This window comes from Dermatophagoides farinae, chromosome 3 (genome assembly GCF_024713945.1).
Source record: "Dermatophagoides farinae isolate YC_2012a chromosome 3, ASM2471394v1, whole genome shotgun sequence".
Lineage (NCBI taxonomy): Eukaryota > Metazoa > Arthropoda > Arachnida > Sarcoptiformes > Pyroglyphidae > Dermatophagoides > Dermatophagoides farinae.
The window spans coordinates 1865816-1884939 of record NC_134679.1 but is presented as its reverse complement, the minus strand read 5'-3'; the positions used below and the strand labels follow the sequence as shown (position 1 = coordinate 1884939).

The following is a 19124-nucleotide window of genomic DNA, read 5'->3' as shown; positions in this document are numbered from 1 at the left end:
TATAATGGCTATATGAGCCCTATGTGTTTGATTGAATCAAAATAGCGAACAAACACACAGCTTTTCTCTTTTCTTTTTCTGTTGTAGAGGACATATAACTGGAGTGTGTCGTCCACACGGATGATATTATCGATGTTAAATATTCAATAAAAGAATTGAAAGAAAAAAGATAGTGATAGTGAGAGAGACATTTTGATTCTGGTGATTCAAAATAATTTATAATAATTATCACCAATATTTGGCAATCGAAATTTCCTGCCTCTTATAATTTGATATAATTTTGTTCAAATGGCATCCATATTATCGCGTTCGTCATCGAAATGTTTGGCCAACATTAAAAATAAATCGATTAATTTGGCCAATCAAAAGGTATGTAGTTTTTTAAAATTATTTATGCTAATAATTTATTCTGAATGATCATTTAGAACAATGTCTCCTCCTATACAAATGTCAATAATAAACGAAAAATTTTATTGGCCACGGCCGGTGTTGTTGGTGCTGGTACCGTCGGTTTAATTTATAGTCTACATCAATCCGTTAAAGCTATGGATATCTATTGCCATCCACCAGATTATCCATGGCCACATTATGGTTTTTTTAAATCATTCGATCATAAAGCGTAAGCGTTTGTTACTTAATAAGATGAATTGAATGCTAAAAAAAATTTATTTAGAATTCGTCGTGGTTATGAGGTATATAAACAAGTTTGTGCCGCTTGCCATAGCCTTAGATTTGTTCGTTACCGTGAATTGATTGGCGTTTCACATACGGAAGATGAAGCACGTGCTGAAGCCGAAGAGGTAATGATCGATAATTTTTTTTTATGACTTTTTTCATTGAAATTATTATAATTAATTCCAGATTCAAGTACAAGATGGTCCAAATGAAGATGGTAAAATGTTTATGCGACCAGGTAAACTATCCGATGCTTTTCCATCGCCATATCCCAATGAAGAAGCTGCACGTGCTGCCAATAATGGTGCATTTCCACCGGATTTGAGTTACATTGTACTTGCGCGACATGGCTACGAGAATTATATTTTCTCATTGCTGACTGGCTATCAGGAAACACCGGCCGGATTGGTTATCGGTGAAGGACAATATTTTAATCCGTATTTCCCCGGTGGTGCCATTTCTATGGCACAAGCATTGTATGATGAAGCTGTAGAATATTCGGATGGTACACCGCCTATTGCATCACAATTGGCTAAAGATGTGACAACATTTTTAGCCTGGTGTGCACAACCCGAACATGATAAACGTAAAAAATTGCTGATTGACGTAAGTTATTGTTGGAATTCAATTCAATTTTTTTTTCATTTTTTTAACCAAAAATTCTTCCATTTCTATCAGTCATTTATCGTTTTGAGTACAATCGGTGTTGCACTGTGGTATTGGAAACGACATATAGGCTCATCACTCAAATCTCGTAAAATTCTTTTCCGTCAGTCACCGTCTTCTTCGAAACCTAAAAATTAGATTTAAAGAATGAAAAAACAAAACAAAACAAAACAACATATATAGCTGATAAAAATTTAAAGGTTATAAAGGCAGAAAAATTTTTTGCATCGGAAAAAAAACCAACTCACTATTATTCTTAATTATTCTAATTTTTGAAATTGAAAAAAAAAATTGTAATATGATTTTAGTGCAAAATAATGATGGAAAAAGTAAAAAAAAAATTATAAATAAAATAATTATTGAAAAAAAAATTCAATGTTTTTTGATTTTTGTTTCAGAACAAAAAAAAATTCTGATTTTTATTTTTCCATTCTTAACACAAATGATTAAGCGAAAAAAAAACGATTCGTACATTTTTTTTATATATATAAATAATCATGAATTGTACGATGAAGAAAAAAAAATGTTGTTGTGATGCTCGTTGCCATTATAAAATACGGCAGTCGAAACAAAACAAAAAAAAATTTGAACAGGAATATAAAATTTTTTTTGACGAATTTGACAATTCAATCATGAAAAAAAAAATGGAAAAAAATGTATGATCACAATTACTAAAGAGGAAAAAAATTCTTTCAGAAAAAAAAGATAAAATCCATGCAAAATAGATAATGTGTTGTGTAAAATGTCGAATGTGTATTGTATATATAAGATGAGACGAAAATTCATTCAAAAAAAAAAAAAAAAATAAAAATATCATCATGCATAAAAGTATTTGACAATTGTGTGTTGAGAGAATTACAACGAAAATATATGATAAACGCGTTCCTGGTACAATCTATAAATCGAAAACAAAAATGCATTTTTAGAATTGATCAATTTAAAATTTCTTGCAATACATACCATTCAAAACATCAGATATTAGATATTGCACTTGTAAAAGAAACGAACGTTGCATAAAAGTTGATTCAATTTTGAACTAAATGTAGGAAAATCAATCTGTATTTGTTGATGATGATGATGATGATGTTCCATTTTAAAATCTGTCATCAATTCCAATCGTTGTTGATCATTCAATAGTGATAGATTTGAAATATATTTCGGCATAAATGATTCATAAAATTGTGGAAAATCAACTTGAGCTAAATGATAGATGATTGTGAATAGAGATTCTTGTAATAAATCCAACGAATGATCAAGTAATGTTTGCATGAATAGAAAAAGGTATCGTTCACGAAATTTTTCTCTAAAATTCAAACGTTCATATAGTTTTAATTTTTGATTCATCGATTCTAATGCATCAACATTTTGTCGAAATAAATGTATGTTTTCCGGTTGCAAAAATGATTCGCCAATAATTTCCATGATTGAATCAAAATGTCTTTGCTGTTGACTATCAATTACATGATTATGATGATGACCGTTTTGTGTTTTAATCGGTGACGATGACGTTGTTGGCACAACACATTGTTGTTGTATTGAATTGAGTCGTTGTGGAAAAAAATAACGACAATTATTGAGCAAAAGCTCATATAAAAAACCATAATAAACTTTTAACATTTTATGATAGATATCATAATGAAATCCGGTTGAATTTTTAAAATAAATAGTCATCGGTGATTTAACATTGATCATTGTGGTTTGAATTCGAATCACAGCAAAATCAATAATATCCGGCAATATTGTCCGTATAAATGAATTCAATGATTGTTGTCCAATGACAAGAATTAATAATTTTAAAAATTTAATTATCACCCGTAAACCGGGCCATGCTTCACTATTGTTATTATTCGAATTCGATAAACTTGTATCTCTGGAAATGGGTACCATAAAATTATGGCGATTTATTATCTGCAACAGTGACTGTATGGTTCGTTCGACAAAATCCATATGAATACGTGCAAATAAAACTTTGAATACGACAATGAATAATGAAAGGATATGTTCGGTTATCTGACAACCGACAATTGTTGAATTTAATAGTTGATTATGTGTCAACAGCTGTATGAATGCTTCCAAGGATGAATTTAAACTGATCAATAACATTTGTTTACTTTTTAATGGAGAATCTGAATGTGATTTAATCACTTGTTTCAATATGTACAATGATCGACAATAAACATTTGGACATTTTTTTGTTGCTTCAATGTTTTCATCTTGCATAGCAGTAGCTATAATACGATTCGAATCACTAAGATCAAGATCATTAAATAAATGCAAAAAATTTCCGATAAACATATTTAAACAGATTGATCGACGTTCCCAATTTTGTTGTTCATTTGATAGCTGAAACCATGGTAGAATCAAAAAATTTGAAATTGATTGTGAAATTAAAATCTTATCAACAAGCGATGGCAAAATCGATTCGTATTTTCCTTTGTCTGTCACGTTTAATTTCAACAGATTGGATTGAAAATTTTGATCAAAAAGTCTTTGCACCGATTGCAAATTGAATACAAACGATGGTCGAACATTAGCTGAAAATGTATTCAATGTTAATGCTGCACTATGGAACATTTTCTTTTTTGAATCCAAACATTTTGAAATACGCGGCGATTGACAATCGACATTGGCCGTAATCGAATGATGATGATCGATAGTCGATAAATGAGTACAGTTATTATTATCACAGATAATCGAACAACATGTATTGATTATAATGGTAATATGATCAATTGCTTGAGCTATTTGAATCGAATGTTTATCACTAGCACAACAAACTTGTTGATACCATACGATATAAGCTTTGAATGTGGCTATAATTTGTGCTTTGAGCATAAGGAATTCGCTCAAAAATGGATTCGTTGCTGTTGTTTGTCCATACATATCATTATCAAATTTATGCATTTCAATAAAATGTAGAATCTCACATAATTTATCAAATTTCATTTTGATACGAAGAAAATATTTTTCAAATTGTATATCGATGAAATAATTTGCAAAACGTGAAATCACTTGAAGTGTAATGATAAAATCTTCTAAACGTAATTTCAATTGTTCGGTTGGAACATGATTATGATGATCATTCGTTGGTGATGAACAATGATATGATTTTCCATCACCATTTATCATCATTGATGATGGTGTTGGTTTATTATTATTATTATTATTCACTAGAAATTCTAAACCATAATATAGATTCTGTAGTTTTTCATTGTAATAATTATCAATATAATTAATTGTTTCTTCTGGATATATATCGGCGATTTTAGCCACAATTTCTATTGATTGATAAATATAGTTTTCCAATTCTGTTCGACAATCATCTTCAGGTGTTTGATCATCTAAATGTTTAAGATAATCTTGATTACAACTATATTGTATGGAACGTAAAATGAACAATAAAAACGATAATATAGGCTCTTTGATTGATTCGAATTTTTCATCCCTAACGTTTCTTTTATCTTTATGTTGTTTACTGGCTGCAATCTGGTTGATATAATTTTCTAGATAATCAAAATAAACTGACCAGGTATCCAATAACATTAGATAACATTCATATGAATGGCACATTTTTGTCGTAAATTCGAATAATAATTGGAGAAAATCTTTTGTTGGAAACGATATAAATTTTTCAAAACGACCCAAATGATTACCAATGAATAATTTAAGAAAATCAATAAATTTTTTCAGATAATCTTCATCAATCTCATCGAATCTTGTTTCGCCATCATTAGGTGATTTCAAAGATGATGAAACAATCAATTGTAGTATTAGAAATGTATTATGAAATACATTGTAGATGAATTCATTTGCTTCCGAATCGAATGTCGATACTTTTGATATCAATTCATTGATACAGTTCATCGAGATCAGACCTAATTTCGATGAATTATATGATGAATTTATCGAACCGAATGTAGCCAATACATAGAGGGTGGATAATAATGTAGAATTGATGGATTGGAAATAGCTGACGGGCATAAAATCAATGATTTGTGATAAACAAACAAAAATTTGTGATGTAAGGTGAACAAATTCCTGGTCCATTTCTGGTATGGAATGTAATAATCCCTTTTTTAGGCTCATTTGAAAGACATTACCTAATGTATCATTAGCTAGAAATCGAAACGAATCATCAATAATTTGTCGGAAAAATTAAAACAATTCTTCAATATTTACTTACATTTAATGATGTGTGAAAGAATATTCGGTGGACTACCGGCATTACTACGGCTACTACTACTACTGCTATTACTATTCTGATTATGTATCGATGTTGGCGATGGTGGAGGTGTGGCCGAATAATAATTAACATGTTTCGAAATGATTGATTCCAACAATAGGGTTAAAGCTTGTAACATGTTTGGTAATTGCGATTGTAAGATTCGTACCAATTCAATTGTGCCCGCAAAATGATTATGATAAGATTTATTCGATGATAATTCTTCAACCGCAGTTCCTAGTAGATTTAATCCAAATAAAATTAACGTAGCTGAATGTAGTATATTCTGACCAGGATCCGGTGTAAGTAATTCCAGAATATTTGACATAAAATCTGGATATTGATAAGGCCAATCATAACGAGCTATTGTGACTAATATCTTGCAGAATTTATTTCGAATTGCCGGAGTAATGTTAGCATGATTTTCAAACAAATGTTTCCATAATGATGTACGAAATGATTGACGAATATCATTGGATAATGTATGCCACCGTTGATTGATAAATGATTCGATCACAGTTAGGCAGTACATTTTCGTATATTCATTCGATGTACGTTCGAAATAAATGAATGAAATTTGCCATGAATTTGATGTGTTAGAAAATTCGGCAAGTGATTGTTCAATTTGTCGTTTTCGTTCATTACCGGTGATGGGAAGAAAAAATTCATTAATCAAACTTTCTAAACGTAACAATGATTCGGTATCGATGTTTTGAAATGTTTGAATATTGTTCCATTGACATGAACTGTCTTTAAGGATAAAATTATCACTAATTTGATGTTGAGATAAAAGTTGAGACTGTTGCTGTTGTTGTTGTCCATTGATAAGCAGCGAGGATTTATTATTAATTTCGGCCATGGTTTAATGATTGAAAATGGGGTGTGTAGACGAAAGCCGAATAAAATATTTAAAATGTGGAAAAAAATTCAAATTAAAATATCGTTTCTGATCATAATGACCAGAAAAAAATCTGGTTAAATAAGATTCGTAAAATCAAATGAGAATAAAAATTCTGTGTCCGTATCGATTGTTCTATTGTTGATCATTAGTCGATTTCTATGATTAGATTGTGTATTAATTGCAATGTAGTCGATGATAACGTCGTGTTGAAAGGACATTGTATTGTATAGGATGATCTAGTGATGTTTTGATTGATAAACTGTTGACGTTTTTTCCTTCTTTCAATGCGCTAATATCACTATCAATATCGGATGATTCGTTTTTAATAATTAATAATCTTATTCCGAATAATGGTCAGGAATCGAAAATAAAACTTTGAGGATAACAAAAAACAGCAAACAAAAAAAAACATCTGAAAACGTCAATCATTCGATTGATCATAACTATACAAAAAAGGAAAAAAATCGATTGACTATGTTATGATGTTGAACTTTCCTAAGGAAATGTCCTCGATGATAATTTGTTGTCGACAATGGAAATGGTGTGCTGTATGATCGTTGTGTGTTAACGACGAAATAGTTATTTTTTATTTTTGGGGTTGTGCCACCATTCGAAATGGTGGTAATGATGTCAAAATCAGTCAGCAGAAAAAAAAGATCAGCTAAATGGCCAAACAAATGAAGGATAATTTATCTTTGTATTATCTTCTTGTTAATTGACGTTTTTTTTCTGTTCTGTATTGCATATACTACACCGACACACACACACAAATTAATATACAGAGGTCTTTGTTCGAGGTTAGAGAATTTTTTTTTTAAAATTCTTGAATCATTATTGTAAAAAAAAATCTTGTTGAATACAATTTTCAACGTTGAAATGAATATGATGAGAATATATTGGGTCAAAAATTTCATCATTTGGGCGTGTATGAATTGTTCTTATATAGGAAATATACTGTCCATATAGAAGATCCATAATTCATTTGATGATGAATTAGTGTGAAACAGAAATGACCAAAAAAAAAAAAAAAAGAAAAAAAAATTCATTCACTCTGCAGTCACAGATATTGGTGGTCGTCAACGTCGTTATTGTCGTCTTGTTGAAAATATATGAAAAATTCATTGCAAAAAAAAAAAATCTATTAAACTGACTACTATGAGTATAACTGATTTGAGTATGTGTGAGTTTTGCAGACGCGTTTCATGCATCCATATGGATACACTATCCACTTTGTTCAACATTATTCTTCTTCTTCCTCTTTTGGATCCAATAAATACTAACGTCACTGTTATGTGAACCGCTACTTATTAAAAGGTCTTAAATGTGATGGCCACAATGTTGTGATATTAAATTTCTTCTTTTGCCATTGTGGTAGAAGCATTAACCAAAACAAAAATGGATACATGGATACAAATGATACATAGTATCATTGTGACTACACTCACACATAGATCTATTGAAAACGTACAGATTCTTGCACACACGTGATTTTAAGTTTGTTACACGTTGTTCTCTTGTGTTGAAATTCTAGTTTCTTATTAAATAACTTGAATTTATTGATCAATGATGACACAGAAAAAAGTTCAACATCTTGTTACCGATTCTGGTGCCTTTATACTTAATTGTCCATTACAGGTAAATTATAATCTTTTGAATTTCTAAATTATAAAAATTTTATTTTATTCAATAATTTACAATTTAGGATTATGGTGAAACAATTTATACAATAGGTGATGTTATCAATGAAATCAAAGATGAAAAAACACGTCAATCATTACAGATTCTTCCATATGAACTAAAATATCGTGAACCAACGGATGAAGATGTTAAATTTGTTGCATATTTTGCCAAAAAGACTGGTGATTTTAATCAGCTATCCACAACGGATATCCGTCTAATTGCTTTGACTGTTCGTCTGGAAAAAGAAATAAATCAAGGTGTTAATTTGAAGGAAAATCCAGATATCAAAATATTACCCACAAAATCATCAAATTCCAATTCGTTAACTGTAAAAGATTTGGAAATGTTTGGTTATGATATTAAAAATGCTGCCATTGATTCCATTCAAAATTTTGGTGACAATGAAATGCAAGAAATTGATAAAGTTTTACCAGAAAATGATGAAGAAACGACGACAAAATCGGATAGTTTACCAGTTGGTGATCAGGATGGCTGGATTACTGAAGAAAACTTTGAGGAAATTCGTGATAAATTGATGGGCATCAAATTCGATGAAGATGAAGACGACGATGATGAATTGAATATAGCCTGTATAACGGGTGATTTTGCCATGCAAAATGTTCTCATGCAAATGGGTTTGAATGTTGTATCACCAAAAGATGGCCTACATATTCGACAAACACGACAATACATACTTCGATGTCATGCATGTGGCCGAATTAATCCATCGACAGCTACGAAATTTTGCAAATATTGTGGTAATTGTCGAACATTAAAACGTGTAGCGATTACAATTAACAATGATGGTACGGTTAAAATGCACATTAATTTTAAACGTCCAATTCGAATACGTGGAACAAAATATTCATTACCAATGCCACGTGGTGGTAAACATGCGAATAATCCAATTCTTTGTGAAGATCAACGAATACCACAACAACGTAAATCAAAAGCAGCTGTTGAAGAGAAAAAATTATTAAATATGGAAACCATTTTGACGGATCCCGATTATCTTGTACGATCAAATCCATTCGCCATCAATGATGTCTATAGTCGTGCATCAAGAATGACACCACGGCAACGGAAACAAATCAATCCAAATGAAACAAGAAAACCTACTGGTAATAAAAAGAAATCGAATAAGAATTTTTAATTGGAAAAAAAACAAATTGTATATAATAATAATATAATTGATTGATGATAAAGAGAAAACATTTATTTTATTGGAAAAAGAACATTTTTTGAAAACGTCTTGATTGTATTTCCATCTATCGGTTGAATTCGGAAAAATGAAGGGTTTTTCATCATCAATCTTTATGTTTGTTTGTGTTGCTCGATTGTGGTCGCCGTTGTCGTTGTCGTTGTGGTTATTCATGTTGGTGTTGATGTTGTTGATGATGATGGTCGGTTGAATACTCGAGCGCCGTCTATGCACCACGCACAATCTCAGATTGAGCCCCTTTCTCTCTTAACTGCCTCTTTATCCATTCATTCATCCATCCATCCATCCAACTATCTCCCACAATATATTCCAACAGCAATATCCTCACTGTGTGTTTTTGTTTTGTTGATTTTTTTTTCTCTCTTAATTCACTGCTGTGTGTGTTTAGAGTGTTTGTCTGAATTATTATTCTTGAATTCAGTATTTTTGGATCTTGATAATAATCAACGAATATAAATCAATCAATTAATCTGATGATTTATTCAAATGAATACATTTGTTGTTAATTCAACAATTGTTGTTGTTGTTGCTGCTGATCATTATTCTCGAAATTTTCATGTCCATATTCTTAATATGATGTAATGTGATTCTTCAGTGGATTGAAACAAAAACACAAACATATTGTATATGATCGCTTCAGATTAACGATTTCATTAAACGATAATCTAATCGATTCGATTTTTGGAATGTTTAATATTTCAATTGAATCAATTGAAAGTGAATGTTTAGAACCATTATTCACTTTCACATGCAGAAATTTTTTCCCCATCGATTAATCAAGGTAAATTTGTAGTATTTAGTTGAAAATCTAATCATTCAATTTGAATCTTTTTTCCCTTTATTTTCAATACAATAGGTCATTCTGGTCAATCATTTTTGGATGATTTCTTGCTGCTAGTTGTCATCAATTTTGTTCGTTTTTTCTCATCATTTGTATTTTATTTTTTATCAGTTTGAATGAAAGATTATCAATTTTTCGATTATAATAATATCATTACCAACAAAAGTAATCATATAGGCAACGAAGACGACCAAAATTGTTATAAGCCTCAACTACCGTTAACAACATCACCTATAATAATAATGAAACCACTACAGCAAGAGGAGATATTTGCATATTTTAAAAGCCTATCTGGAGCTAAACGTATTGAATTGGTTTGTGGATTAATTTCAATGTGTATACCACTGGAAATACGTTTTTTCGATAATGTCATACAAGATATGGTCAAACGTGATTATAATTCATTCAGAGATGCAGAAATCAAGGCAAACACTTATCAAGAATTAGATATGGTCTGTAAATGTGATCTTTTATTGGAAAAAGTTTCAACAACAACCGCTACTACCACCGATAACCAATCATATTATGATGATGGTATTATTAATAGTACGATACCGTCTGTTTTAACAAATAGCACTGAAATGCAAAATGGTAATATAACAGCAACATCATCATCGTCGTCGGCCATATCAATAACATCAACATCATCACAATCGAATAACCGTGATTCGAATACGACGACACCGACAACTAATAATAATAATAATAATAATGATAATAAAAATAATGATAATGGCCAATTGACAAATTCAAACAATACAATTGTCAAAAGTGGTGATCAATCACAAACAACAACACTAACGACAACGAATCAAAATATATCATCAAACATTGCCAGCTTTCCATCACGATCTAAATTGATAATATCATTGTGTCTGATGCAACCAAGTAATAGTCATTGTTCAACAATTGTATTCAATGCTATAAGAAAACAATTGGCACATGAAATCATTTGCCAGGCAGTTGATCAAATCTATCTACCTAAAAACCAGAATATTGATGAATTATTCTCTGAGATATTATTATTATTAACAATGGCAATGTATCATCCTGCGTTTACTTATGAACAACGTGATCTATTGGCAAGTCAAAAGAAAGATATTGAACAGCTTTATTATAATTTCATACACTATATACGTGCACAACAATTTTTGGCTTGTCAAGCCGCTGTAGCGGCCGTTGCTAATCAACAAGCGGTACCAGTTCCGGCACAACCAATGGGTGTTACTGTAACTGGTTCAAATGTAACGATACCAGTACCGATTGTTGCAACATCGGCTACTGTAATTCCATCTGGTCAACAACAATCAAATTATCATCCACCGGCAACGACACCAACGAATCCATCGATCGGTTCTGGTGGTAGTGGGAGTGGTGGCACTAATACTAATGCTCAGCAGCAGTCATCTACACAAGCGAATGCTTCATCTGCTCATATTGCACATCAATATCATCATAATTATCATCAATCAGGCACTTCCGGTGGTCACAAATCTCATCAACATCATCATCATCATCATAATGCTGGTGGTGGTCCAACATCAGCAAGTGCTGTAACGCATTTAGGTCCACAAGTTGCACCTGTAGCAGCAGCTGCTCAACAATATATTCCATTCATGCCGAGTCCATTGGGTGCCAATATTACCTATACAGCAACGGGGCCACCACCAATACCAACAAATGCAACGAATGCTGTTATACAGAATATTGCAATGCTAAAGATGAGCTCACCACAACCGGCACCACAATCATCAACACAATCACAACAACAATCATCATCCCCATCACCGTCTTCAATATCGCCTGCATCATCGGTGTCAAGTAATAAATTACCACCACAACCAGCCGTTGTACAGGTTATGCCACAAACGGCAACAACAACTCAGATTGGACAATTCATCAAATTGGATTCAATGTATACGACAGCCAATCTAGCTGGTGGTCCATTGATTGCTGCTGGACCATCACCCCCAACGTCATTGATTGTTGTCGATCCAAATGCTACAACCGGTACCGGTGTTGTTCCAACAGGTCCAACAATGTGTCTCCATCATGCACAATTAATAGTTGATGATAAATCATCAATAACATCATCGGCATCATGTTATAATTGTGGTAATATGGGACATCGTGGCACGGAATGTACAACTGGTACTGGTGATAGTAGTGGCGATCATTGAAAAAAATTATAATATGAAGATCATGATGTAGATATAAGCAAAGGAAATCTGGCAACCCTTGGATCTATCCAGCATCATTTTTTGCTTTTTTTTCTTTGGTTCTTCCTAAAACCATCAGCAATTTTTTTTCATGGATGAAATCCATTTTTTAATTCAAACGTTATCAAAAATTTCATCATAGTTCAATCATTATACGGATCTAAAAACAAAAATCCTAATATCATTACTAAACCAAGAAAAAATGAGAAAAAAAAATTGAAAATGAGTGCCAGAAATTTTCCGTAAGCGGGAATAAAAACATGAAAAATTCATTCATGACATTTTTGTATAATCGATGCCATCAAATCTAATCGGTCTCATCATTCATCAAAAAAATTATCATTGTTATTGCATCTCACATTCATTCATTCATTTTTTTTTTCTATTTTTTACACTCACAGCCCACAATTATGTGTTTGATTATTATGATTTTATTTTCATTCATTGATTTATGATGGTGAATAGAAAAATAATGAATTTTTTTTTTGAAATTTATTTTTTCTAACAAACAAACAAAAATCCATCACCATATAACAACAACAAAAATAGCGAATTGATTTGACTTGACGATTCTGCAACAACAACAACAATTCATACCTATAAACACATTGACAGATAAACATTTTATAAATTTTAATGAAACGGAAACGGATTTCATGTGGATATTAAAAAAAATACCATATAAATTATTAATTGTCATCATCATCATCATCATCATCATTATCAATTATATTCATATTATAATTATATTATTCACTGAATCACTATTTTCACATTTATTCATCAATTTGGAATCATATTTTTTTTCTGTAATTTGTTGTGATTTATTATTATTATTATTATTATTGATTATTGATTATTGATTCATTCAATTTATTCATTAATTTCGAAGAATTTTTTTTTGAAAACTTGAAACAATAAAACATTTGTATGTGTCATGTAAAAAATTTTTTTCACATTTTGTTTTATATTTATATTATCAATTAAGATCAATTGTGTGAGATGATTCGATAGGTGATCGATGTTGTGTTGGACCAATAAGATGATGATAGTGAAGAAAAAAAATGGATTCAGACATAGACATCACACACATACGAAATTAAGGCTTTTTTTCTTGGATAAAAATGATGTATTCCATTCGAATTGTTTTATTTTTTTCTTACGAATGTTTTTTTTTACTTGGAAATTGTGATTTGGAAATTTTTTTTTGTGTATGGAACTTGTGAATTATAATAGTAACAATATTTGTCATGATATGAATTTTTTAAAAATAAATAAAGATCATCTGGATATCAAATAAGTAGACGTAGAACAAGTGTCTTGTTTTTTTTCGCGATAATTTTCGACTAGCTTGATAATGAAACACTAAGAATTTGGAATATTCATCATATATTATGACTTGGAATTATAAGAACAAACATGTAGAATAAAGTGCGACGAATAACCACCACCAATATAGGAAGAATAACATCCACAGTTCACAGGTTTTCAAAACGATCCTTTTCCGATCAGTAATCAACAAATTCTGGTGGCGGGTAAGTTCAATCTCAATTTTATGTTCAGAAACATTTGACAAAAAAAACCCAAGGATGACCTGCAAATTTTTAGCAATAAAAATGAGGTATTTATCGCGAAGTTTTTTTTTGATGACAAACCGGAAATCATTTTTTGAATATCACATTGAGTTTTAAGAGAATTTTTCATGTAAAACAAGATTTCTACGACTAGTAATGGATTTTGTTTTTTTTTCCATTTTAAATTTTTATGAAGACCCAGAAGATGTTGATGAGGATGATGATGAGAAAAGAAATCCCGAAGATTTTTTCTTCTGTGAGTGCGATTGATCAAAAAATTCTTCCGGTATATCATCATCATTCATAACTAGATCATATCTCCCAGGAACATTGTTTGTTTGTTGATCTTCACCATCTTCAAATTGATATTCAAACATAATATCATCATCTTCATTATCATCTTGACTATTTTGCTTTTCAATTGGCATTGGCCTATTAAATGGCCAAAAAAAACGCTGTGATAAACGTGCTGAATATGGTGTGGATGAAAAATTGAATGCAATACCTAGAACGACATTCAATGCGGACATATCATAATGATGGCAACCACTATAACGATAATGTGGTTTCTTATCCAATCGACATGTAGATCGCCATTGGCTACCCAATGGTGCGATACAATCACTGGTCAAGGCACAACGAACCCAAGGTAACATGATACCCCATTCGAATGGTTTCCATGTTTTGTCATTTATGGTGATCATCAAATGATCAGGACGAATCATACGATGAAAATAAAAATTCTCCTTGGTCGTATGAAAATATTCAAACATTCGTGGATGTGTCAATGCTGATGTTGGTTGCTCGATTGGCCATGACAGTATAGCTGATTGATGGAGAATTTTAGATTGTAATTGTCCAATGATCGAATGTTTGGAATCAATAAAATGATATTGTGGATCCATCCAAATTATGGTCGTCGTCGATGTTTTATTGAAATTTCGTTTGGATATCTTTTCGTTCTTATTTCGGATATAATTTTTATTGTTTTGAATCGAATGTTTTTGACGATATTGTCGTGTTAATTTGATATCACGTAACATTTCTTGTATTATAATCGAACGATATGCAGCCATTCGCAAATCGGATACATGTGATGGATAGATATCATATTGGAATGTACGAATTGTACACAATATTCGTTTTCTATTTCTTTTTTCCCGTTGACATAGCCGTTCAATCTATATTTAGTGAGAAGGCGATAAAAAAAATTAAATTTTATGATGATGATTAATTATGGAAAATTTTTGCACTTACCTGACTCAATTGATCGGGATATAAACCAAGATCATAAATCATTAGCTCAAAATTAGAAGAATTTTGTTGCTGTACTCGGCTACCATTTTCGCCGATATGACGAAAATGTTCAAAAGAATTTATGAAACTTTTGGCCAATTGAAATTGATTCGAATCAATTGCCGTTATAAATATGATGGATCCAAGAAATTCATCAGATAATAATCCGGAAAGATTTTGTGGTTTTGATTTTATTTGAGCATGACGTTGGTGATGATAACGATTTGATTTCATCCCTGTCGCTGAGGATGATGATGATGATGATGAATCAGGATTGATTGATGTTAACATCGATGACATTGTTATATTTTCTGGATGATTACGAGCATATAGATAAACGATATGCTTAAGATTGAAACCTAATTGCCGTAATTGATATTCAATACTATTCGAATCGTTGTCATCATCGTTATCATAATCGGATACAGAGTCAGCATAATCATTATTATCACGTTCTTGAAGATATTTATTATTGTTGTTATTATTATCGATTGAATTTTGTAATAATTTTAAATTGTAATCATTATTATTTTCCATCTGTGTTAGATTATCAATCATATAGGCCAATTTATATAATTCAATTGATCGTTCATTATTATTATTATTATTAGTATTAGGCACTGATTTTTGCATTTGTTTTTTTGACATGTCGATCATATCATCATCATCATTATTAAGTATCATTAGATGAAAATAATCCAAATAATATTGATTTACCATATGTATTACATTATCCATAATGGCCTGTTTAGATGATGATAATAATAATAATGAATTGGATACCTGATCCTGGAGATTAATTCGATTATGATGAACATCATGATTATCATTATTATTGTCATTATCAAGATTATTATTTATGACAATGAATGGTGTTTGATGATGAAGATGAAGATGATGATCATAATAATATGGTGAACGATATGAAACAAGGCAATATAATGATGTTGTTATGACAAATATACAAAAAAAATATAATGATAATCGAAGTTTGCCAATCGAAAACATTGACATATGATGATGATGATTATAATGGTGATATGATGATGATGATGATGATGTAGATGATGGTATTGATCCGGTCGTTGATGATAATAATGGTCCAATATTATGATTATGATGAGATGAGTAAAGATTATTCGTACGTTGAAATGAAAATAATGAATTGAAAAACTTGTTTGCAGATGGTTTCATTATTATTATTATGGAAATTCGGAATTTTTTTCAGATCGAAAAATTCATATCAAAAACAATCATGAAAGACAAAGGCAATGGAAAATATTAATCGTTTTGTTTCATTTGTTTTGGAGTAATTATTCGAATCAAAATTTTCGATTGATATGTTCTCTGCTGTCCGGATTGTAATCGTTGAATGTTATTTATTCACGTTGGCGATAAATAATAACAACTGTCAATCAAAATGGTGAAAACAAAAAAACAAAAAAAAAAAAAATAAGAAATCAACATCATTTCATAGTCATTTATAATTGGTGTAATCATTAAATAAAAACAGGTGTGTTTTATCAACAACAACAAACAACAACAACATAAAAAAATCGAAGGTTAAGTCGAGTTGATATTTATCATTCATTTTTTGTCTGGATTTGTTTTTTTTTTATTTTGTGCACCCGTTCATCTTCTTTTGTTTAAAAAAAAACTTAGGATCCGTATGGTTTTGAAACAAGATTTTCACATGATGAATCTGGAAATTCTGTCAAGTACATGTAAATATATCTAGGACCAGAATTTTTGGATCCAATATTATGGTAGACTGCACTGAAAGAAAAACTGGCACCCGGTTGATGATGATGACAACTAATGAAAAAAAAACAATCATGCACAGAAACTTTCGCTATCAATAAAAAACTTTTACTATATCGTTTTCAAAAACCGAATAAAGATAGCAGTCAACACACAGAAAACTACATTTAAAACAAAAATTGTTGTTATATATTTACCGAACAAAAAATCCACCACATTTCGAGGGTGAGAATTGTATACAGTAAAAGTTGGACGATAGGAGGAGGAGATTCGATGATGATGACGGCAATGCATTTAAAATTCGACTGATTCATACATTGAAAGTAAAAAAAAAACATAACTAAAAAATTTATTGATAATAAAATCAATGCAACTCTTTTTATTTCATAAATCATAAATTATTATGAATCATAATCAACCAAATAAACTTATTGATAGAACCATTCACTGGTTCTTTGAATAATTATTCAAAAATTGTTCAATCTTTTCGCATGCTTTCACTTTTGAATCATCTATACGAATACGTTCGGCTGCTTTTCGACACCGTTCGCGTATCCGCTCGTCATTGATGATCGTATCAATCATTTGAATCAGTTCATCATCTTTGAATCGATAGGCTTCGATACGATCACCAAAACCTTTCTCACGAATACGTTGTGCATTGTCAAATTGATCGGCAAATAATGGCATGACGAGTATTGGTTTTCCAACTGAAAACGTTTCGGTAACCGTATTATTACCACCATGTGTGATGACCATATCGACCAAAGGAAGTATACGGATTTGTGGTAAAAATGCTTCACCCCACATGTTATCGGCTAAATCGTATTCTTCATGCAACGTTCCTTTCGATACAATATATTTGTACGGTGTTTTCGATAATGCTTGCACGATTCGTTTCATTAGATCGACATCAATTGATCCCATTGAACCCAACGATAAATAGATCAATTTATCCTTTGGGTCAAGTTTTGATTTGAATTGTTCAGGCAATTCAAATGGTTCGGGTGTTTCACGGCAATATGCATCTAATCGAATAAAATTATCAGGCAACGGAACAATGTCACTATAATCCAATTCTTTTGGATAGCCGTAAAAGTTTAGATGCGGTGAAAGGGGTAGAAATTGATTCTCATCCACTTCCGGGTAACCAAAATGTTTGTTCAATTTGTTCTGAAAGAAACGAACATCTTTCTTGAATGTTTTGTTGAATTTTTCACGAAATTCATCCCAACCGCTACGATCATTTGATGGAAGGCCTAGAATGGAAATTAATGAATAGAAAAAATTCATTGAAATTCGCTCATACCTGAACATGATGGTGGAATATCAGGATGATCGACAAACATAAATGCTGGATTACCACTCCAGGAGAATGCCCAGGGAATTTTGCCGAATGAAATGAATGGATCGACAATAAAATTGTCGATAATTATTAAATCCGGTTGTTCACGTTGAATAGCATCGACAATCTGTTGATGGATTTCGACAGTCGCTCCATACATATGAAATCCCATCGAATCTTCACGAGTCGAATCAAAGCATTCCAATTTCTCGATTGGTCGACTATCGGACAATAGACCAGTCTCTCGGAATTTATCCAACATCATTTTTACCGATGTAATCGGATGAATTTTTTTGTCCTCGTCATTGATATTCAAATCTTCATGCTGTTTTGTGGTCAGAATAATTTCGTGGAAACCATATTTTTTCAACGTACCAGCAAACATTAATGAACATAAAAAATACACTTCATGACCACGATTGACCATAGCTTGACCAAGGCCAACACAGGCGTTAATATGGCCAACTCCATCAGCACTATAGATGAATATTTTCAACGATTTTTTGCCACTCATTTTCGTTCATGATTCAGAAAATCAGGCTGTATAGAAAATGTTTGCTTGAATTTATTTGTTTAATAGCAATGTCAATCGTATAGGTTTAATTAATCAAAACACATCATAAATTGTAATCTTATCTCATATAATTTGATAAAATTATGCTTTTATGATTTTCCGATCTGAATGTTAATCCTTATTTTAAAATTTTATCTTGTCATTTGAA

General features: G+C 31.2%; 6 protein-coding genes across 7 annotated transcripts; 3 read left to right on the top strand and 3 right to left on the bottom strand.

Moving 5' to 3' along the window:
• Window positions 1–52: 52 nt before the first annotated feature.
• Window positions 53–1712, top strand: Cyt-c1 (Cytochrome c1). Its single transcript, XM_047061959.2, has 5 exons — window positions 53–369; window positions 426–619; window positions 674–800; window positions 862–1281; window positions 1354–1712. Exons 1-5 carry the CDS (start codon window positions 289–291, stop codon window positions 1477–1479), a joined length of 948 nt encoding a protein of 315 aa, XP_046917915.1. The 5' UTR covers window positions 53–288; the 3' UTR covers window positions 1480–1712.
• A 45-nt stretch (window positions 1713–1757) lies between these two features.
• On the bottom strand, window positions 1758–7627 carry ebo (exportin ellipsoid body open). The gene is made up of 3 exons (XM_047062306.2): window positions 5525–7627; window positions 2302–5456; window positions 1758–2236 (listed from the first exon to the last, which is right to left on the bottom strand). Exons 1-2 carry the CDS (start codon window positions 6420–6422, stop codon window positions 2320–2322), a joined length of 4035 nt encoding a protein of 1344 aa, XP_046918262.2. The 5' UTR covers window positions 6423–7627; the 3' UTR covers window positions 1758–2236; window positions 2302–2319.
• Window positions 7628–7888: 261 nt separating this feature from the next.
• LOC124498254 (RNA-binding protein NOB1) lies at window positions 7889–9376 on the top strand. Its single transcript, XM_047061989.2, has 2 exons — window positions 7889–8099; window positions 8167–9376. Exons 1-2 carry the CDS (start codon window positions 8028–8030, stop codon window positions 9295–9297), a joined length of 1203 nt encoding a protein of 400 aa, XP_046917945.2. The 5' UTR covers window positions 7889–8027; the 3' UTR covers window positions 9298–9376.
• A 947-nt stretch (window positions 9377–10323) lies between these two features.
• On the top strand, window positions 10324–13373 carry LOC124498253 (uncharacterized). Its single transcript, XM_047061988.2, has one exon. It carries the CDS (start codon window positions 10324–10326, stop codon window positions 12385–12387), a length of 2064 nt encoding a protein of 687 aa, XP_046917944.2. The 3' UTR covers window positions 12388–13373.
• An 809-nt stretch (window positions 13374–14182) lies between these two features.
• LOC124498286 (uncharacterized) lies at window positions 14183–17329 on the bottom strand. 2 transcript variants are annotated; one of them, XM_075729747.1, is made up of 3 exons: window positions 17255–17329; window positions 15258–16704; window positions 14183–15181 (listed from the first exon to the last, which is right to left on the bottom strand). In XM_075729747.1, exons 2-3 carry the CDS (start codon window positions 16488–16490, stop codon window positions 14189–14191), a joined length of 2226 nt encoding a protein of 741 aa, XP_075585862.1. In that variant the 5' UTR covers window positions 16491–16704; window positions 17255–17329; the 3' UTR covers window positions 14183–14188. The 2 variants fall into 2 exon arrangements, with proteins under 2 accessions (XP_075585862.1, XP_075585861.1); XM_075729746.1 differs by having other exon boundaries at window positions 16844–17278.
• Window positions 17330–17405: 76 nt separating this feature from the next.
• On the bottom strand, window positions 17406–19102 carry LOC124498285 (NDP-glycosyltransferase YjiC). The gene is made up of 2 exons (XM_047062020.2): window positions 18367–19102; window positions 17406–18316 (listed from the first exon to the last, which is right to left on the bottom strand). The coding sequence occupies exons 1-2, from the start codon at window positions 18914–18916 to the stop codon at window positions 17502–17504; spliced, it is 1365 nt and encodes a 454-aa protein (XP_046917976.1). The 5' UTR covers window positions 18917–19102; the 3' UTR covers window positions 17406–17501.
• Between the last annotated feature and the right edge of the window lie 22 nt (window positions 19103–19124).